This window comes from Zonotrichia leucophrys, chromosome 2 (assembly GCF_028769735.1).
Source record: "Zonotrichia leucophrys gambelii isolate GWCS_2022_RI chromosome 2, RI_Zleu_2.0, whole genome shotgun sequence".
Lineage (NCBI taxonomy): Eukaryota > Metazoa > Chordata > Aves > Passeriformes > Passerellidae > Zonotrichia > Zonotrichia leucophrys.
Genome location: NC_088171.1, coordinates 10358177 through 10380954, shown reverse-complemented (window position 1 = coordinate 10380954; position 22778 = coordinate 10358177). Strand labels below are relative to the sequence as shown.

Sequence of the window (22778 nt, the reverse complement as noted above, 5' to 3'; positions counted from 1 at the left end):
TGTTCCATCCTAGAGGAGGCTGCAGCTTCATTCGCAATTCAAATTCCCTGGGCAAATTGTAGAGATAAATCTTGATGTCACAGTCCATTGAATTTTACCTAATATTGTTATTTTTCCCTCAAGAACTCCAAGAGACTCTGACTTTCTTCATTGACTTTCATTATGTTTCTCCAGTACATGAATAATTAATGTGGATTACTCTGGACTGTTTAAACTCTTTATTAAAGAAATTACCAAGTGTATATAATAGTGTCTCTTCCATTAGATGAACACAGGTGATTTCAACACTCTAAATTAACATTATGATTCAGAAATGCATGATAAAGGCACGAAGCTGTTTTTCCAAATAGCAATTTTTACTGTTTTCTACATCTATCAGACCTCCATATGGATACAGAGAAATAGATTTAGACCAGTGTTGGGGCCCTGCCTTCCTGTTTTGGAGCTCTTCTGTAAGAGTAGCTCCCACATCCATGGGTGCTGTTGTCCAGAATGGAATTACTTGCCTGCAATAAATGACTCTGAACTAGCCCCTTGCACTCAGACTTCTTGGAATTACGCATATCTTTTTTCCTTCCAAGTTATTTTCACTAAATCCACATTGTAAATTTAACCCAAAAATTGTAACCCAGCTCAAATTAACTGTGAAATAGAGGTGAAGCAAAAAGGAGAGGGATTTTTTTAAAAAGTCTGAGGAAGGAAAATAGAGGGGATCCTATGTGACAGGCACTTGGCCATACTGCAGCTCTTGGTACAGGCATCTTTGGTTGAAAGATGCTGTACTGTTTTCTAAGTAAAACAGAACATAAAGGCCAATAATAGCAGAGAGGTCCTCTGCAAAAAATGGTTTCTGCCTTTGAAGTCTGCTTAAGATATTGTTGGGAGTGGAATATTACCAATATAAATATTGGGTAATTGCTTAGTTTGAGGCAATATAAGTGGATGAGAATTGCTGTAAATTCTGGTTATGTTTTTTTAAGCACCAAGAAGATACTCATTAAGAATGTCTGCCAAATAATGAAAAGAAAATTTTGGCACTTGTTAGAGGGAAATGAGAAACATGTCTCTTTTCCTTCCTTTGATTATGGAAATAATGGGAGCTTTCCCAAAACAGAAAACATAACTTTAAAAACCATTTAAACAAAAAACAAACCCTGTCACTGAATCCAGCTCTTAAAGATTGAGTACTTTCAGAGAATAGGACATAAGTTTCTGAACCATGTAAGTGTTTTGGATTTTTTGCCTGAAAGAGTTATCTTCCAAAGCACATAACCTCCAGACAGAGCTCCTTTGCCTCTAGCTAATGGTTCACTACTTCTTTGACCCAGCTTGTCTTAACCCTCACTGTGGAAGACATCTAGAATTATGTTATAATTAGGATTTAGAATTCAGTCCTGTACTGCAATTTTGTAAAACAAGTATGCTGGAATAGACTGGCAGTTAGTGATGGGCAAAATGAGGTTGATAGATATAATGATGGCAGTTCTTTCACAGAATAAATATCACAGAGGCCTCTGCAGTGCAATGCTTGCTGGCTTGTGTGCAATGATATTGAGGAAGGCAGTGCTGGTAATGTCACACTCTGCTGGATGGAAGCTTCAGTGTTATATCTTTTGGCTGTGGATAATACCAGAAGGTTTTGCTGCCAGCAGATTTTGTGGGCAAGGATATTTTACAGGCAATGACAGGTAAAAAAATCAGGCTGCTTGTTGATGTATTTAAACAGTGAAATGGAATTTAGTCTCAATGGTGTTCAGCTTTTAGAATCTCTGCCAGGCACAAAAGAAAGTTTTGCTTAGTTGCAGTTGGGATTTCAGTAGGCATTGGGTGATTTTAGTTCCTGCCCAGAAATGAATTTAATTTTAGCTACGGGTGACCAGAAGGTGTTTAATTGCAGTTGCTGAAGGCCTGCTCTCACCTTTATGACATTATGTCTACAGTTTGTGAGTATTTCAATCAACAATTTTTAATTCTGAAGTAACAGATCCTTCATTTTGTATTGTAAATATGCTATTTTTTCCCATTATGGGGCACCCAAATGGCAAAAATCTTTTGTCTGGGGCTCGAGTAAATGTGATGTACTCGAGTAAATCACATTTGATGCCTTCTGTCACAATTAAAGGTAAAAGATTTCAGTCATGATTGTAAGAGATAATATTTAAAATGTTTTAAAATTATTGTCTATTTATTCTGCAAGAATTGATTCATCTTTTTTTTACAATATAAGTAGTGTTCAGTATAATTAAGTATTAGTGGAGCTATTTGTTTGGCAGATTATATCTGTGCTCCCCATTTTCCTTTGAGTGAATGGTGGTCTTGCTAAAGAAACAGAGTTAGACAATGTAGCAGTGACAGAACTGTAATTTTTCACAAGAGATAATGCAAGTTCTTATAATGTTTACTGTGAAAAAATGACAAAATGGCTCATCAAATGGTGAATGAGCCACTTTCTGAGCCCTGGGCAAATGCAAATGCTGTTATAAAGCTTTCTTAGTGATGGACTTTCAGTGTCCCTTCTCTTCATGACCTGTTATTACTGCTCACATCTTCAATTATTCTTAGTACTGACCTTTTCTCAGTGCTCCCCAGGAAAAAACCCTACATCATTGCAATCATGGCATTAGTAATCAGATAAGTTAATGGTGTTCTCACTACAAAGCAATTCCTTTCCGTAGTGGTGAACACGCTCAGACTACTTAAGCACAAAGGAAAAGATCTAATTTTTTCTTCTAAATGCAGAAAGGACAAAGTAGAGATTTACATAGTGAGAAATAATAATAATAAACACCACAGCATGTCTGTCTATGTTGCCTATTTCATGCTTTAATCCATGTTGAAGGGCAAGTGATATAAAGGAGGTAACTGAAGTTCTGCTGTGTAATGTCATTGAGGCTTCCGGGGCAAGTCTTGGCTGTAGGATTAGTACTGAAATTTTTCCTAAATGAATGAAAACTCTATTCTGTGATGAATTATTCTGGCTAGAGTCATATTTCAATATACAAATCAGTGTGTATGAAAAATGATTGAAAGAAGGGGTAAATCTGAGATGAGGAAGTGTTAGCACCATATGGTAACACTTATGGGAAATCTTGCCTTACTTTACTTTGGAAACTTTTCATGTAAAAGATTGCACAGTCCTGCAGTTAACCACTGCAGGGATTTCTTTTGTCATCTTTATGACTGTTAATTTGGATTAGAGTAAAGCCTGGATTCTTCACCAGGGATGAGTGCTCCTTTGTATGAAGCTTTGTACATGCACATAATTAAAAAAGAAAGGAAAAAACCCTTCTCTCAAGAGTTTGCAGTATTACAAAAACATCAGGCACATATTAAACTCATAAAAGGTGGAGTGAAGAAAGAAGATCAAAGCTCAGTATATTTTATGCTGACAATATTTTTCTCACTTTCCCTCTTGGGAGAAAGAACCCCTTTAGCATTATGTGCCACTTTAATATTATTCTTGACCACATTGATTTACTGTTCTTTCATCACTAAACTATTATCCAAGCAGTTGTTGATAAACCACCACAGGCTCTGAGGGCTTGATAAAATCTTTTTCAGTGTAGAACATTCTGGATATCCTGAGAACCTGAGGAGACACCAGAATATAACTGAACCTACACCTGCTCTGAATTGAGGGAGCAAGACAGAGCAAATTCTGCCCTTCTTTTACCTCCTGTCCTTTAGTTCTCTCTGTGTGACACAGTGGAAGGGATATAGATGGGGAATGGCTGAATATGCTGGCAGGGAAGTGGAGGGCTGTGGCATTCACATTCTTAGAAAAAATCCCTTCACCCAGGATTTTTCTCCTGGGAAGCTGGGAGGCCTCAGAGAAAAGGAAAACAATTCTTATCTCATTTGCTTCTCCTTTGTTGTGCCTGTCTGGAATTGTGTTTGGAGATTGTTTACCCACAGGTGATTGTGTCATTGGATTCTGGTGGGAGTCATTTTGACCCTTTGGCCACTTGGGGCAAAGCTGTGTTGGGACTGTGGAAAGAGTCAGGAGTTTTCGTTATCATCTTTTTCGCATTCAATAAGTATCCTTCCTGTATTCTTTAGTATAGTATTCTTTAATATAATATAGTATAATAAACTAATAAATTAGTCCTTTGAGAACATGGAGTCAGATTCATAATTTTCCTTCCTTCATCGGGGCACCCTGATTTTACAATAGAGGGCACCTGTGGGCATGGGTGGACTGGACTGCCAGCAATAAACACTGACAGGTGCCAGAGCTGCTCACCTACAGGAGGGAAAGGAGAGGGCACCGTGTAGCGGGGGCAGTGCCTGGGAATGGCATGAACGTGTTTGGGAGGGTCAGCTGCATCCTGGTGGTGGAACGATGTTTTCTTGGAGAGGAGGAGTTAAAGAAACACTTCTCAGGAGGAGAATGGAGGAGTTTGGAACAGAAAAAAGGAGCAAAGGAGATAAGAAGGAAAATTTAGAAGGTAGGGCCAAGGAGTATCCTGGTTTTTTATCATAGTGATGCTATAATGAATCTAAAGCAAGGAAGGCAGTTAGTCTCTTGATTTTTAACAGGCAATTGGTAAGTTTTGAGTGATGAGTATATACTTACGTTGCATGTGGACATACCTGTGTAACCCCAGGGTTTAGGAAATTGGGGATGAAATTTGCTTAAAGCCTGTGATCGGCTTGATGTACATTTTCCCCAGACATTCTTGCAATTTTTGATAATTCTAGACTTGTTAAGCACACATGTGTGGCAGACAGATGAGGATGTGTTGAATAGATCACAGCTTTAGCAGACTGAGCAAATTTATCTCTCACCTCTATTAGTGAGCAGAATATTTCTCTCTCTAACAGATGACTTCTCCCATCAGTTTTCTGCAAGAAACCTTGTTTCATTTTTCCTACCAATGTGTTCAGATTATCATTTGTTATCGTTGGGCATCATCTTGGTTTTTTCAGTTAAAGCCATCACAGTTGTGTGAATTAAGCATATCTAAAATATAATTATTGGACCATATTTATTAATCCTACTACAGGAAAACAATGTGACTCACTACATAGAGTCTTCCACAGCTGGGGCTAAAGACCCAAGGAGACATTGACCTGCCCAGGTGTTTCCTTGTTTTTTACCCTCACCAGCAGTGATGAGCTCACCCTGCAAGGTCTCCTGACCACATCTTGCAGTCAAAGGTGAAATAAACAGGTAAATGTGGGGTGCATTTTCATTCTGGACTATTAAAATGTTAAGGACTGCTGGCATATTTTGATTAAGGGGACGATTACTGACTGAGGTTGTGATGGGCCAGGGGTTGTTAAGGTCTGCAGATGTGAGGAGACATTGAGTGCTTCCATGAATATTAGAGTAAGAGAGTGAAAGGAAAAGGTAGAGATCCTTTAATAACACGAAAGAGTTAAAAGGTTTGTATTTTCCCAATTTCAGAAGAAATGTAGCTGGTTTTGCCTGTTATGTGGCTTTCTGTTTTGATGGTTATAAGACAACTTTTGATAAACAGGGAGTTTATCTATGACCTACTTTTAAATTTTAATTTAGAAAAATGCTTACAGGATTGATGGCATTCTTGGGAGAGGTGTTTCGTTTAGGATCATCATGAGTTGGTTAACAGGGGGAAAGGACAGAGAAATAAACATAATATAATCTGTTTGAATCATCAGTCAATGTCAGTCTTAAAAAAATATTTTCCTTATAAGAGAATTTTTACAGTTTCTTCTAGATGAAGTTCAAGTGACTTCATCTGCTGCATTGACTGTCCTAACCTTCAGAGGCTCCTTGTATAAGTCAAAACAAACAATATGTTCCAGTGCAATTTAAACTTTCCTATTTTTTTCTTTAGGAAAGCAGAACTGCTGTATGATGAAGAGAAGGAGATAGTTTTATTAGTGTCTCATGAGAAGAATAAGTTGAAAAAAAGAAACATAAACTTTTAGGTCCTGTACTTGCAGCAGTATTTTGTGATTATGTTTCGCTGCCTTTCTGAGAAACAGCACTGGAGATGTAGAGGGGGAGGAAAGGGAGGCAGAAGAATTTGCAAGGCCCTATGGAATCTCTTTTTGTGACTATTAAATAATACACCATGTAAATACACTGTAGTGTACGTTATATACAGCATATTAACCTGATTTGTCACTATTGAGATGTGGAGACCATGCAAGTGTTAATAAAGAGTTGAATGTCAGTGTCAGTAAGTTAGGTAAGAAAACTCTAAATTCTACATTTAGCAAGTCAATGCGTGCTGGATTATTGTGTGGAGACTTTGTTATTTCAGGGCTGCTGTGTGACGTGAGACTGGGGCTTTAGGTTTGGTGTTTGAAAGTAATGTATCAACAGTTTATGTGTACTGGGACGTTTTTAGTGGTAGGGAGATTTTTTTGATGGAAAATGCAAAGTGATTTTGCTCCCATAAGGCATGAACTGAATTAAATATATTTTGGAGATGATACCACTTCACTCTTCAGAGTTGACTTATTACCACCATTACTAATGGTGGGTACATGGTATTTAAAATGAAATATGATACTTCTTAGTGTTCCAGCAAATAGCAGGAGATAAATTAGTAGCTAAATTAGCATATTGACTGGTTGGGTGAAATACGCATAACAATCAACTCTAGCAATAAATAACGAGAAACAAAATATTTTTCAAGGCATTTTGGAGGTCCTTATCTATTTTAGAGTAATCTTACATGGATATAGTTTACTATGCATGGACTTTTCTAGTTTGCTCTCCAAGACATGGGTTTACAAGTCTGATTGCATCATATTCCTTGCTGCAGTGAGCATCAAATAAACAACAGTTATTAAAAGAGAAGCTAAAACATGATAGTGCCAGTTTTCTTTTGTCCTTTTCCCCGAAAATTTATTAGTCAATAAAGCAAAATCAGAGTTCTGTAGAGAAGTAGCATGACTGTTCATTTCTTTGTACCTAAGCAGGCTTGTTTTGTTCATTTTCCATTTGTATTTTTCTGCTTCTGAGAATCTCAGTGTATTATTATAGGATGGCCTGTCTCTGGCAGGTGGCTACAGACAGCAGGTGGTTGTAATCCCAGCTCCCAGGTGCTTCAAATCATTGGAGTCAGGTGAACCTGTCACTGTTTTAACATGCCATTCCACTAGAAATATTCCTGGCTGCAACTTCTCATCTGACACCTTTTGGCTCCACAGCACTGCAGGATGGGAAATGACTACAAAACTGTCTTCCCTCTATCACAGGACAAATTCAGCAGCATTTTGCTGGACACAGATACTTCAGTTTTCTAGTTTTAATTCTTTTTTTTAATCTCTCAGGGAAAAAAGGAATACTGATTTTTCCTAGCCGTGAAACCTTTTATTTTTTTTTTTAGAAGAGTTAACTTCAGATTTCTGGTAACAGGAACACTGAAGTATACATTCCAAGTCTAGTTTATATTGGTGCTTGAAGTCTTTATTTATTTTTTTTTTTCTGTAAGAATGCCTTTTTAAAGTGAGCATTGTTATTCTTTTAATTAGACTTTTGTTCTGTGAGCTCTGTGTGGATGTGTTTTGGTTACTGCCTCTCATTGTTCTTGTCTGATGCCCTTTATGAGTCAATGTACAGCTCAGGCATCCTCCTGCTTGGCTGGGTCAGTAGCAGAGCTGCAGTCAGGTATCTTCAGTGGGCTTCCAGCCACTGTTTCAGGTCAAATGGTTCTTACAGAACCATTCAGCAGAATTGTCTGGAGCAAAATCATCCACATCTCAAGAATATGTTACAAACCACAGTTTGTGTACTGTGTGGACACATCCATTCTGCCATACTGTGTGTGAAGAAGCTTTCCTTGTCTGAAACTTCCCTTTCAAAAGGTACCAAATGTATATCCACAGTTTACTGGGACATGAGTAAAAGGATGAGAGATTGATGACATTTATTTGTGTGCATATTGTAAATCTGTGCAAGGTTATGTGTATGTGGTCTTTGTAGGCAGGTGTGGGATGGATGTGAGGAACTGTTTTTTCTCCAGCATGTCTTGAATTCACATAGCTGGGCTTGTCTAGCTCAGACCTAGCATGTGCTGCTAAAGTGCTGCTGAGATATACAGTATATTAGTTCAGGCTTAATGATGTGCTAATACAGTTATCTGCTGAAAGCCTTTTCAGAAATTACTAAGTCACTCTATCTCACCAAAACTTTTCTTTTAGCAGGATTAGGAGCCAAGTAATTCATGGTCAGAGGGTTCTGAGCCTTTCAGTTCTTTTTCTAAGGACATACTACATAATCCACTGGACTCCCTGGTGATTAGAGGTGCTGTATTTTGTGCTTTCATGGAGATGGGCATGGCTGGGGAGAGAGGATTTGCTCATTGGTTTGGATCTGGTGTAGTTCCTGCTGGTTTCTTGATGCAAGGTGTGGAAAAGTTCAATATTGCTTAATATCATAACTCCATGTGGCCATTTATAAATAAGATATTTGCCAGGAAAATGAAAAGTCTTAGTTGTGCAAATGTGTTCTTAAGGGCAGTGTTTGTGTCCAACATATAGCTTCATTCCCCAGATTTGCTCCAGTCCTAGCCCTTTAGCCCTGTCAGAAAATAAAGAAACTACTGGTTGGGTAAACAAAGTGAGTGCCCTTAGCAGTAGCAGGATATTTCACAGCGCCTTTGCACCTGATCCTTGTCCCTGTGCTCCAGTGTGGAGTGACCAGAGCAGGGGCCCATCTTGCCCACTTCCCTGCTGCCTTCACAACTATCAGCAGGGACTCATTTTGGTTGAGGATAAAAGCAAAAACAACTATTGTCTCAATGCCTGGTTGCCAGAACAGTTTGGTGACAAGGGAACAGAATATTTTATCCACAAAGATGTGTACAAGTGAAAGAGCTGGGATTGCCAGCCTCAATGAAGTTTCTAGGATGAGGAATGGAGCTTGTGTTGTAGGGGCTCATCAGCAGCAACTTCAGGATCAAATTTCTTGTTTTAAATCAAAAAAATCCAAGGATATTTTTCATGGGCCTATATTGGTTTGTCAGCTGTCTGTGAGGTATTAGGGTGTTGGTAGGGGTGGCTTAATTTGGAAGCCTTTCTCCAAGGACTTAGCACTCCTGAAGTCTTAGGGATGGTCAGTGTTGCAGTTACTAAACCCAAGCTTAACCTGAGCAATTTATAGGCAGATTTAAAGGCTTGTCCATTGCTGTGGCAATACTGTCAGGATGCTCTTGGTTTCTTGGTGTATATTCTTGCAGTGTATTGCAGCATTACTGTGCTGTGGTATAATAATGTGCTCAAAATTAAGAGAACATAAAGTCCCTCAAATTAATTAATGAGAGAGACATGCATGGGAAAAAACCTGAACCTTCAGGAGAGAAATGAGGGGAGGAAAACTTCAAAGATTATTCTGGACATAGCCAGTTAGTTAGATGTGCTGTCTAATCAGACCTGTTCTGGACTTCCTCTACTGCCCAGTTTGAGCTCCCAAGGCCAACCAAATGCCTGACTTTTTCACAGCATTAACAGGTCTTCAATGCACTAACTATCCACAGTTTGACACCTGTATTAATTTTTATCTTTCTTTTGTGTTTTTAGGCTGCCTGTTTGAGGATGACCTTTGCAAGTCTTATGAAGTCTGTGTTAATGGTAAGTCTTCCAGGTTTTGTTTGCTGCTTGGTCTGCCCTCCACTCTGTAATTGCTGTGTGTTTGATTCAGTAAACCAAATTCATATGTGAGTGAGAAGGAGGGGAAAAGGAAAACTACCAGGTATGACCATTATGGTCAGCAGTTAGGAAGAATTTAATAGATTAAAAAAAAAATTCTCTCAACCATGAGCAAAACCATTTATGTGACATAGATTTTAATTTAATTAAGCACACTGAAATATGCTAACATTTAATTTGTCTTAATATGGGTGAAAATAACTGTTTTGTTACCTTCAGTTTGTTCCTCTTTTTTAGAGGATGATGTTGAGTAATTATCAGTCTCCTCTTCTTCAAAAGATTGTTATTTTATACAATCAGAAAGAAAGTCTCAAAGGAACACTGCAGTTGTTGATTATACTGCTTCCTTTTTCTATGATTTTACTTGAATTATGCAGGAACAGCTTTCTTCTACTGTCCTGCATAATTCATTTTCAGTAAGTCCAAAAAGACAACACAACATATGAATGAGGCTAATGGAATAGTACAAAAGATGTTTTCTAATAATAGTTGAAGATTGGAAATGTGCTATATGAAATTATTTAATTCCCTGTGAAGGACAGAGGATGTTTTGAGAGAGGTGTTTGAAGCAATAACTGCTATAAAATGTGTATTTGTGGTGAAAGGAGGAAGGGAGTAGTTTTTGTAGTGTTATTTGACATAGAAATACATGGCAATATGTATATCTGTAATTAGAGAGGTTAATATTTAAATTAAGTATTGTATATGAAATTGTTTGTGACATCATATTATAAAGGAGAGGCTTTGTTTTCCATCAAACTCAAACAATAATATGGGTCTATTAATAAATTAAGATATTAATAAGGTTTAGCTAATGAACATTTAGGATGAAATGAGATTAAATTTCCAGTACTGTTTAACATCAGACTAATGCAAATTTATAAGTCTTTTGTATTGACAATCCCCATCATTGACACCGGGAAGGGCAGTGACAGATTTGTACAGGTTGAATTTTGGTGACTATCAATATTTTCCAGTGCTTAGGCTGGAGTTTTCCACAGTGCAAGCAGGTTTAATCATAGGCAACTGTTACATGCTGCAGACAATGCATAGTGGGCAATTTATGCAACAGATGATAGAAATTTCTGTAATTTAAGGGATCTCTCTATTGAAGACTTTGCTGTTCCTGTAAATGTAACTTCCTAACTTCTTGTTCTACTTGTTTCCTTAAATGAAGAGACAGTTTGTCAAATGTCCATATGACACTCTGTAGCATGCAGAATTGAATTATGGAAGTTGTATCTTTGAATTTACATGGACCTTTTCTATAGAACTACTCATGTTTTGGCATAACTAACTTAAAGAAATGTCAGTAATGAGTAAGACAGATGATCAATAATATTTTCTATTGTCTGATCTTGTTTTAAAAAGTACTTGCAGGGATTCTGTCCAAGGGTCTAAGGTAACTGTAAAATATTTCATTCTTGTTTGTCCACTGGGAAAATGTTATGTAGAATGTATTTTGAATGCTCTCCTTGATGCAAGTGAAGATAAACCATTCCTGAGAAAATAAACAGGATCTTTGGGAGATCGTATGTTGAAGTACTAAAAAACTACCAAATATTTTTTTATATGTAGCAGAAAGGAAGTTGGCTCTTGCTTCTGAGCAATCCTTCACATTTTTTCCTGCCCAAAGTGCTGCCGATTCACCTGTACCTCTGAAATTTTTCAGGAATTCTGATGTATTAAAATTTGAGTGCTTTGCTGGGTTGAGAGTTCAGGAACTGGAGTTTGTGGAGGTCACTGTGCTCAGAAGCATTGCGTACTTTGAAAAGCTTTGCCTCCTTTCTTGTCACACAAGTGGGTATTTCTGAAGTACAGTGTGAAAGTGGGTAAGAAGCAGCAGCTGCTTTTTGGTAGCATGTGATCAGCAGATCTGCTTCTGACTCCTGCAGGAAGGCTGATAATTCTGATCTTTTTCTCTGCCTTCAGCAGAGGCAGAGAAAACTGACCACATTTGCAGAAATAAAGCTAGGTTTGCCTACTAAAGACATAATTCACAGCATTTGCTGTCTCATATCTGTCATCAGCTGTAGATTTCAAGTCTATTTCATGCATACTTGTGAAAGCATAACCAAAACCAAACCAATAACTGAGTTATTTCGTAGCTTAAAAACTCCCTACTCTTCTTCCCTTCTTATTTCATCTGAAGAGATATTTTTACTGAAATATTTTGATGAATTTTCCTTTCCATTAAGAAAAAAAAGGTGTTGAAAGAATGGGTTTTGTATTGTTAAAATCAATAATAGAAAGGCGAGATCTGAGATAAGCAGCATAGCTGTTTATATCAGAGATAAGGGCTGCTTACATCTGTTTATGTCACATGCCATTTTTGCAGGGCAAAGGACTTGCTGTAATAATGATTGTTGACTTTTCTGCCACTTTCTCTCATCATGTAAAGGTCTCTTTTGGCTTCAGTGATGGGTTCCTGCTTAGGCTTGTTTAATAGCTCCAGCAGCATTCATGCAATATTAATTTATTTCCACAAACCTTTTATCAGTTTTCTGAGCTGCACTGACTCATCAAGTGGTTAAGAAGGAACATATTGTTTCATGTTAATTTTAATGGCATAAGGATAAGCCAGGCAAAAAGACTGAGTTAGTTTTCCTGGACTCTTTCTTTGCAAAGTCAGAACTTTGAGAGGTGAATTGACTTAGATGTCATTTATTTATCTTCTGGTACATCACTGCTTCTTTCTTAGAGCTGGAGGAACTGACATTTTCACCCATCTAAAGTGCTTGAAGCTTGAAAGCCTGCAGCTAAAAAGGGTGATGGGAAAGGTGGTGAATATGCCTGAGATCTACTTTCTCTGATAGAAAGTAACCTGGCATACTATAAGCTTGGAAGTTCTTGCCCTCCCCAATACATTCTGAAAAGCTTTTACAGATAAAACAGGAAGCAAATAAAATTTTAATTAAAGAAGATATATAGAAGAATAAGAATATTTTTATTATTCTAGTTATTAAATTCCAATTAAGTAGGAATAGTATTTGCAGTGATGGTATGTGTGGTGACACAGTTGTAGGTAAAGGGGGTATGACTTTCACACCTTCACATACACTTTGCTGTCTGGGTTAGAAGTTCAAGAAGAAGAGTTTGCCTGTGAGTGTATTTTTTTCCTTAACAGCTCTACCTAGAATGTGTTTGTATGAAAAGGAAAGAAAAAAAACCATCAAGAAGGAATTTTTAGAGGATCTCTGAGACAGAAATTCTTTGCTTACCCTTGAACAGTCCTTGTATTTATATACTAAATTTAGTACAGCTGGATAAGCAGGAATATGTCATGTTTTGTTTTGCATTTTAAGTGACAGATAAAGCAGTTCATGTAAAACATCAGCTTGTTTATCTTCCTTGTTGGAAGGTTTAAACAAACTGGCTCCTGTGAACAGCAAAACAAAGACAAGTTCTTATTCTTTCTCGTGAAATTGTGCTGTTGAATTCTAGCAGTGCCACTGGGAAAGACACCATGTGGTACAGATAAAAGTGTTCATTTCTAAATAACCATCCCTTATGTCCTGTCTTTATTAAACTGTTTGAACTGCTCATTTAGAAGGGTGCCATTCTTTCCTTTAGCTTTAATCTCTAAAGATATTTTGCTTCAGGAAGCAGTTTTGTGCTGTGCTTTATGCGGGCATGGATACCATGATATCTTTGCTCCTATCAACAATTTACAAGTCAGGGCAGGTTTATTTACGAAAGAGGTTGTGGCTGCAATCCTCCATCCTGCATGAAATCAGAATGGGGTTCATGCAGACAAGATCAGATAGCAGAAAACATCTCTGTGAGGCCAAGCAAGGGGAGTTAATTAAATGCAGTGTTTGGCGCAGAGAGCGTCGTTGAGCCGAGCCTGGCTGACAAACACCTCCCCTCTCCTCGGAAGACAGCTCCGATGTCTGCAGCAGTGTTTGGAGAAGCTGTGCTTCTGAAAGGCTGGGCAAACAGCTCTGCACAGCTGAATCAATATTGCTTTATGTATGCAAGCTGCACTTGTTAGGAGGGACTTAGGTTAGCACCGTGTGGCAGAGGCACCCAGGCATTGCAGTGCGAAATCGTGAACCTTTCCAAGCCTGGATCTCTGCAGGTAGTTCTGAATATTAATGCATTTCCTTCCTCAGCTACAGAGCTCCTTGAACATTCGGGATATAAGTGATTGCGTGTGCTGGTGATGAGCCGTAAACAGTAAACATGTGCTACAGATGATAAGGGAGAGAAGTCAGGATCCCTGAAATGGTTTCTTGAACTTAATGTGTTCTGCTTTGAGGTTTTCCAGACCATTGCCTGGTAGGGTGGGATTGCAGAGGGAGATGAACCTCAGCATTGTTGAGCTAACAGATGTCTGCGGCAACATCTGTGTTGGCAAGGCACTGCTCTCCAAAAGCTATTGAATTTTTGTCAAATGACACTATAAATCTGGGCCTAAGCTTTCTGAGCCCTTTCAGTGAGCATCAGTGCTTGTTATAACTAAATTCAGACTTCTGAGGAGTAACACTTAGTGGTACCTCTGCATGCACTTGCTGTATTGTCTGTAGAGAATTCATGTGCTTTTCAAGGATGTGGGGATTCTTCACAAATAACTGAAGTTCAAATACCACCTTGGTGTTATTTCTTACCTGAATTCTGAAGTAAATGAGTGTGTGGATGTTTGCATGTGGATATTTTGTTGCTGAAAAAACCCGACCAATTATTTAAATATTAGGATTTACTTCCTGTGGTTCCTCTGTACCAGTTCAATGAAATAATGGGACTTGTCTGACACTTTATTTGTTCAAAGCATATTTAAAAATATTATGTCAGAAGAAGTCACAATCTTGTGTGGTGCTCAAGAAGAAATAAAGCTTAAAATCTGCCATTGTATATTGGTTCTGAAAATGGTTCTGAAAATCCACATCTTCAGAAGTATTTACACACTTTATTCAACTGAAATGAAGGGTGAGTTAACACCTAAATATTCCTGAGAATCTGTGGATATGAAGATGGTGTTTCATTATTAGGAATACTTTATAATTTTTAAGGAAATCCACACACCTTTTAAAACAGTTTTTTGGAAATAAACACCAGGATTGAAATTGGCGGAATTTTTTTGTTCCCCACACTTGTTCTTCATCACGTTGTGTGACAGTTGTGTAATAGGAACAACTACATGAAATGGAGATGGTTTGGGAGGAAGACTCCCAATTTCCCATTTGCCTGTGTTCTCTTGTGTGTTAGCTCTCACTTCCTCTGAGCTATTTGATGTACTGGAGGTGAAAAATTAACATTTAAGTCTTAAGGTTAAAATGTCAGTGCAGTGATGACTTCATCTCCTTTACTTTGAAACAGTGAGGTGGTATTTTTTTCCACATTGAAAAAAGTCTCATCTATCTTCCAAACTCTGTATTTGTGTCTTGTGTTTGTCTCAATGTGGTGCTAAAACAGCTGCCTGTGTGATGGTAGGACAGAAATGGAAGCACAATAGAAGAATTAGAAGTGGAGTAGTGATCAAAGGTGAAGTTACTGCTCTTCGGAAAAGATGTGTAGTGTGAAAATGCAACTGTGTTTTTCACTGTCCCTGCTGTTTGTAAAAACTTTTTTTGTGGGGTATTCTTTATGTGGAGAATCTCAGGGTGCAGCTCCTGCAGGGCAGAAATGCCTTGCTGAGGCTTCACTGGCAGTGTTCTGTTCAGCACAGGGGTGAGAGGCAGCCATAAATCTCTCACCAGCCATAGGTAATCCTTTATATTCCCGTGTCCTGTGCTAGTAAATAAGTTTTGGAGCTGCTGAGTGCTGCACAGTGCTATTTCATGTGGACAGACCTGCTTTTGCTCAGAGCTCAGGCAAGAATTCTGCTGTGTTGTCACAAGGAAGCTTTAGTTCTATCTTAGTGTTGTGACTTGTGGTAATGCATTTTCTTGGCTTTCACAGAACCAGGGCAAGCGTTGTAAGAAAATGGTTTAACCAGTGTGGTTTTGGGGGCATTTTGGTGTTCAATTCAAGAATTTTGATTATAAGATTCCATCTCCCCCCCTACTGATTGGGGGGATGTGGGGTGTGTGTGGTGGAAGGTTTGACATCACTGGAAAATAAATACAGTTACCTGGTATCTCTCTATTCAAAATTATGCATTTGTGGTGATGGATAAATCTCTAACATCTAATGTAATGGTCTGATATTAAGTAGGATTAAAATTCTGAAATTTTTTGAGTTGCCTTTTGTCTTTTTTTTTAAATATTCAGTATTTCTCCCTGAAATATTTGAGGTGCTATGAAGTCTTCAGCCTTATGTGTTAATTAAAAAAATACAACCAAATCTTATTTTCCTGAAGTCTTTTGGACATGTTGGCATTATACATACAATTTGGGGTAACTCTGAACGTGTATGCTAAACTAGCATGCTAAATGTTAAATTTATTTGTGTATTAGAGATACTGTTTTTGTCATGTATCTTAGCTGTGTGTGGTGAACCTTTTTGTCAGCACCTTTTGGGTAAACTACATAGCTGCATGTTCAGAGATGTTCCTTAATTCACTATTGTATTACACAAAAAAAAAAAAAAAATTTTAACATTTGAGAGGTCATGGAAAAGTACAGCCTGTTTGATAAAGGCACTAGGGAGTCTCAGTAAGGTTTGAGCCTGATGAATGATGAAACACCAGAGCCTGAAAAGGACAGTGTGGTCTGGAGAGAAGAAGAGAACACCAAGGGATAATGTTCTGGCAATGAGGTGGAAAGCAAATGAATCCTGGTTTGGAGGGACACTGCAGCAGTGTGCCTCTGCTCTAAATCCATCATAGTTTGTCCTCTTCTTGTGTCAAGGGACATTCACAAGCACGGTTTGCTTTATGATGATTAAGATGTTTGGTTACAGCTTCTGAAAAAATAGAATAACTGTTCTTTCTTTAGCTCTTCACTTTTACTAAGAGAAAAACAAACCAAAACACCACCAACAAAGAAAAAGCATAATTTTTTTTTATTAACAAAAGGTAGTAATGAACATTGCTAAAGGAGATGTGAAATGATTTGGCAGTGATGGCTACACAACCATATTGTGGTTTTTGGGCAGCCCCAGATTTGAGTGAGACAGGACCTTTTCTCCTGGTGTTAAAGGATACCTTCTACTTAGCATTCCCATTGATTACAAAGATGTCATTCCAAAAATGAAGTGCTTAACAGCTATTTGCTTATTTTGGACTTTATCTATTCTCTGTCAGAAGGTGTTTGCCTTTTTCCCCCTGTATATCAGTGACTACATCTCAGTGTAGCAGTGGTTAGTTGGATCAATCAGATTACTTACTGAGGTACTTCGGTAATTAACTGAGGCATTGATAGGAGTGTCTAAAAGAAGACAGCCTAGAAAACTTTGAACCCATCCTCTGCTTGGAAAAATTGTGCTTCTTAAAATTCATGCTGCTTGTCTTTCTTTTTGAAAGCTTCAGTAATCCTGTTTTATAGCACATAAGCTGAAGACATGAGGTCACGAATCAAATAAATTTCCAAATTTACCAATTTTGCAAGGACAATTATGAGTGACTGTTCACTCTGCATTTTCTTGAGTGTGTAGGAGGCAAAGCTGTAGATTTCTTAAGTATATTCTGAATAACATTCTTCTGGATGATTCTTCACAATGACAAGCTTTGCTGTGCAGAAGATTCCTTTTATTTTTTCCTGTTTTTCTGTCCTTTTTTTCTTCAAATTTTCTTTTAAAATTCTTCCCTGTTTGCTGTAAAAATTCTGCATCACCTGACTGCTGTTGCATTACAATAATAATTTAGTGAACATCATTTTGTTTCTGACTTCACAGCATTTCACAAGCAGTAATAGTCTTTTGACTCTCAACCTGCCTTTAGACAGTAAACATAATAGGAAAAAATATTTATGGTTTTCAGGGGGAGGATGTTGTGGTCTTGGCTAAGAAGCTTCTCAGAGACTATGGGAGAAATGAGTAGAAAACTTTACTACATGGTTCACATGAAAGTGTACCCACTGCAGCAGAGAAAAAGTGATGAGTCTGCATGAAATAGGGATTTGTTTTGTCTCAAGACAGCTTGTGTGTGAAAAATATATGCAATAATAATTGGCATCCATTTTGTCAAATAAGAGGCCAAAGAGGAAGGTATTCCTTTATAATATTCTAAAGGAGCTACACATTTATGCACATGGAAATCATAAATGTATAATATACAAATTTTCCTTTTTTTAATATTTAAAAATAAATAATGTGGAAATTTTTTCCCAGGTTGTGTACCTACTGTTAGAGTTCCTGATTTGGATTGATTCTTCCAAAGGGAATGAGAAAATATATCCTCTCTTTATTCTAGTGTTTAGAACAAATGCTTTGTAATAAAGAACTGTGAGAGGCTTTTATTATTATATCTCCTCATTCAATAAACAGGAACAATCTGAAAGTGAACTAATTATGGTGCTGTTGATTAACAGGTAAAGACCTGTTAATGAAAAGTCATCCTGCATTATATGACATTCCAAGCCTTTAATTTAAACAGAGTTTTCCTTCATTCCCTCCAACCCCATGGCAACAGCAACAAAAGTTGCTCTAGAGGTAGACAGAACAATAAATATATTTTATGGTCCCAAACTGTTTATTGTAATTTGGTCTTTACTGAAATAGCTTTGGCTGCTGCTCTGCACAAGTTGAGAATATTTGGTAGCTTTTGCTGCTGTGTCAGCATGTTCCTCTAGTGCCCTGTGGTAGGACCAGTGTGATTTAAGGCTGGTAACTGCAGTGGATGTTGAGGCTGAGTAAGGGAATACAACATTTCATGTTTGGACTCGTAACTCTTCAAGGTACAATGGAAAATGCTTTTAATGTAATGCACTAAACATTTGTGTTAGTAACGAATTTGCAAAATTATGATAAGGTTTAAAATGTGTGCCTAATTAATTATATATAATGTTAACTCTCTTAAGATTGTATTTAGACTTTTGACTGCATTATATCAATGAATCTTCCAGAGACAAGGTTGTACTATAGTTTTTTTCCTGGAAGTAACAGGACAGGTATGATACTGAACAGCTGCCCACTGTGAAATTTTTCAATGGCAAAAATGTCTCTTTTTGGTCCTCTCTGTCTGTTATTGAGCTGCAGTTGCTGTTTTCTCTATCATAAACTCTGCAGTAGATGAGAAAGAGGTGTATTACCCAACCAGAAACTATAATGGACTGGTGGGGAAAAATAAATTGAGGGGAGTTGAAAACTATTGAGATCTTCCTTCAGATTTTTGTCTTTGTCCTGTAGTCCTCCCTCCTTACTCCACATTATGCTGCTGCATCTCTGTTTCTGTGCGGTTAAGATAGGGAAGGTACTGGGGGACAGAATTTTTGGATGGCAAGACTGCTAACAGTTTCATAGGTTATTGAACACTTAAAGAAAGCAATCTGCAATACCCAGTCACAGTGGAAGCAGTTTGAATGGCTTTTGTATTTCCAAAATTAAATCCATTTGTTTTCTTTGGATGAGGAGTGGTTTTTCAAAGTGGCAGTGTTTTTGTTTTTAAATTTTAATTAATTTTCAAGCTTTAAGTGGCAAACTTGACAGCTTTTTGTTTACTGTGACTTAAAAAATCCCCAAAGCTTTCCAAATTATAAATGTCCTGTTAGTCTTGTGATTTAATCTCTCTTTCTAGGATGTTGTTTCACGTCCAAGTTAGAGATGTATGGATTTACTAGATTTTTACAGTAATTAAGACTTCCTACTCTGCTGACAACTTGCCTTCATGTTAGTGGAATTGTGGTGATGGCTTAAGCTGAGTAATTTAATGGAACAAACTGTTCTTTCACTGACAGTACCTCTTAGAAAAGTCTTCTCTCTATTTTTACCTGTAATTTTGCTTGATGTGTTTGGTGAATGATTGCTTTAGAAATATTTAACTTTTAAACTCTTTCACTTCTTTTTTTCTTACTTAAAAATTTCTGTGAATACTAGTTGGATAAAAATGGATCAATATACAGTTAAGAAATACCAGTCCTATTCCATGTCTCAAAATATTTTTTATTAATTTCAATTTTGTTATGGTAAATCTAATTTTATATGTCATACTTCCACAGTGTTTTTGTTACAAATGTTTGAAGATGTCTAAGATTTCTTTTCTCCATTGTCTTTCTGCTCCTGCAGTTAGAGATCCCCACCCAAACCCTTGAGGCAGAAATTATTTTAACTGAAGAAATGAAGAGCTCTGAAAGAAGTTTGGGCAGAAAAGAATCCCTCTTTCCCCACTGTTTTTCTCAGTGGCAAAGGATTGATGGATGTGCTTAATGTTGCAGTACAAATTATCAATGCATGTTCACTAAGATGATAATCAGGCAGTTAGTGCCCATTTCATGTCTCTGGATCCACTGCATTCCCAATTAGAAGTCAGGCCTTCTCTCTGGGCTTTATTTCAAACACCTCAAGAGATTTATACTAGCCCCAAAATTTTGGTTATTCCCCTCCCAGAAATAAGATCATTGATTAAAATGATTTTGTTATTCTGTGAGATATTACCCTTCACATATGATGCCAAAAAAGATTTACTTGTCTCGATGTATTTTGTTGGCATGGTAATTGAAAATAAGTTATGACTGGCATAGAGGTTAATGACATTTTAGAAGGCAAGAAAGTTGGGGCTTAAAAAATGCTATTTCATCTCAAAAATCTGTGGAAAGAATCAGTCTATCAGAAAGAATTCTTTTTCTATCCCCAAGCACCTCTTTGCCAACACAGTAACCAATTCTTGTATTCTGAGAGACCATACTGTGTTGGCCTGGGCTGGAGTTAAATTTGATCCCAGTAGCTGATATGGGGCTGTGCTGGAATCAATGTTGGTAATTCAGGGATGCTCTCAGTGCTGGTGAGCAGGGCTTGCACTGCATCAATGCCTCTCCTGCTCCTCATAGAACCCCATAGGGAGGAGTCTGGGGGGACCCAGCTGCCAGGACTGGCCTCAGGCATGTCCCACACCCCACAGTGTCATAACCTGGGAGCTGCTGCCTGGACATCAGTTGGTTGGTGGTGTCACACTGTTTCCATTTGCATCATTGGTCTTTCTTGGGTTTAATTCTCTTGGTTTTGTTAGATTTTTTTTTCCATTACCATGTATTTGTGTTATTTTATTTCAATTATTTAGATGTTCTTATCTCAACCAAGGAGTTTTTTTGCTTTTACCCTACTGATAATCTTCCCCCCCATCTTGCAGTGACAAGCAGCTGTTTGGTGCTTAAGTTCTGGCTGGGTTAAAGCATGATATGGTTTCACAGGGCTGTAATGGCTTGTGAAGTTAATGTTGTGGTTCCTTCCTGCTTTGCTTAGACAAGATTCCCACAAATGATGCAGATCAGTTGGCTCAAATAATTCCTTATGATTTCTCCCCACTTTTGGGGAGAATGACTTCATTAGATCATCATAGACCAAAGGAAATGATAGTTCAGAATTCTAGGGCTAAAGGGGTTTTCATCATGCATTTCATTGTACAGTAGTACAGGAATAAATATTTTCCTTTTTTTAACTTGGGTGTCTCCACAGTAGATGTAAAGGGGAAATGGGCATTTGTTAATTAAGCTGCACTAATTGCAAATTTCAGTGCCACTGCAAGCTGCCTTCTTAGGAACCATGACAATGACATTAAGCATTTGCTAAACAAAATCCACTCCTGTATGTCATGCAGTTCACATCCTGATTGCTATTTAAAAGTCGTTGGCACAGATAGAAGATGTTCTATTAAAAACAAGAAATAAACAGAATTTTCTTCATCCAAAGAAAATATGGCTATTTTCAGAAGTAGAATTTTTAGGTGGAAAAACAAGTGGAGGCATAAATAGATTTATTCTCACTTTTCTTGCCTAATTGTTTAAATCTGAACCTGCTTCTTTAAGCAGAGAAATACTTTCTCATCACACAACAATAAAATATAGTCCCTGGCCACGAAGAAATCCTACAAGGAGCCCTTTATAGACAGCTCCTGCAGGATGTTGGGGACCATGGTTTTGTGTCTCTCTCTGTCTCACAGAGGTGGAAGTGTCAGTTCTTGCTCCTAGAACAGAGATCTAGAATAATCTCTGCTCTCCCCATAGCAGCTGGTCATCTTTCAGGGGTATAGAGAGGAATTTATGCAGCCTGGAAAAGAGCAGGAGAGACTTTAATCAAAGTGAGTATCCCAAAGTTTATGCAACAGTGTAAAGCTGAAAAATATTTTGGATTAAAAAGAAAATAAAATCTGTATGTAATACCAAATCCTCTGAGGTTGAAAATTGCACTTAAGTAGTCAGCTGTGGAAAAACCTCTTGTTTTCAAAGTTCTGCAAAACTTGGTCTCATCTCAATTCGTGTCCCCTAGACTGTTCTTAATGTTGTTTGAGCTATGCAGGAATTGCTCTGCAGTCTGAGAGCCCCAAGCTGACTCTTGTGCTGGAAAAAATTGCATGTTACAGCTATATAATCAATGACATAGTCCAAAATCACCCCATTAAAGGAGAAAAAAGGAGCAAACAATGTGAGAAACTCATATATCTGTATAGATAGACGATTATGATGATATGTGAGGTTTTCTTGGTGGAAAATACAAATTAATGCAGGTAATTTATTTTAAAAAGCATTATCCTTTGCTAGACAAGGAGATTTTGTAAGCAGTCTAACATACTTGCAGAGGAGCAGAGCCATATGTCACTGCAGAAGGTTTGTCCTTTGGCTTCAGTAAAATGAGAATGTGAAGGATTTTATTACTTTGGTTGCTAATACAGGTCATAATCAAGGTGAAACCGAATTATCTACAGTATCAGTGTGTGAGATACTGCAGCTCAAGTGGCAGCAATTTTATGGGGGAACAGACTGATTTATTTCTGCTTGTTTACTGCCTGTGCCTGTGAGCTGTGCTGTCTGGCAGGACTGTGTCTGTGCTCTGCACAGGTCTGAGCTTTGTGTGCCCAGAGCTGACTCTCCCCCATCTCACACTGCTGCACTTGAAATAACTCTGAAAATATTGATCAGGGTTGTTTGTATGGAAGGTGGAAAAGAATCTGGGTGAGATTTAGACTCAAAATTACATCTGTTGCTGTTGGCAATATCTGAATCAACTTTAGACTCAACTTAGGACTTCAGCTCATTCTCTCAAGGCTGGGAAGGGGGTGATGAGATGTTCTGGCTTCAGTTGTCCTTGCAGCAGATTTG

At 37.8% G+C, this 22778-nt stretch overlaps 1 protein-coding gene across 1 annotated transcript in view; it reads left to right on the top strand.

The window, feature by feature from the left end:
* Positions 1-22778, top strand: part of PTPRN2 (protein tyrosine phosphatase receptor type N2) — a 634908-nt gene that overhangs the window by 59471 nt on the left and 552659 nt on the right. The window contains exon 2 of the mRNA XM_064703906.1: positions 9520-9570. Coding sequence (XP_064559976.1) covers positions 9520-9570 — 51 coding nt within the window. The remainder of the gene's footprint in view (positions 1-9519; positions 9571-22778) is intronic.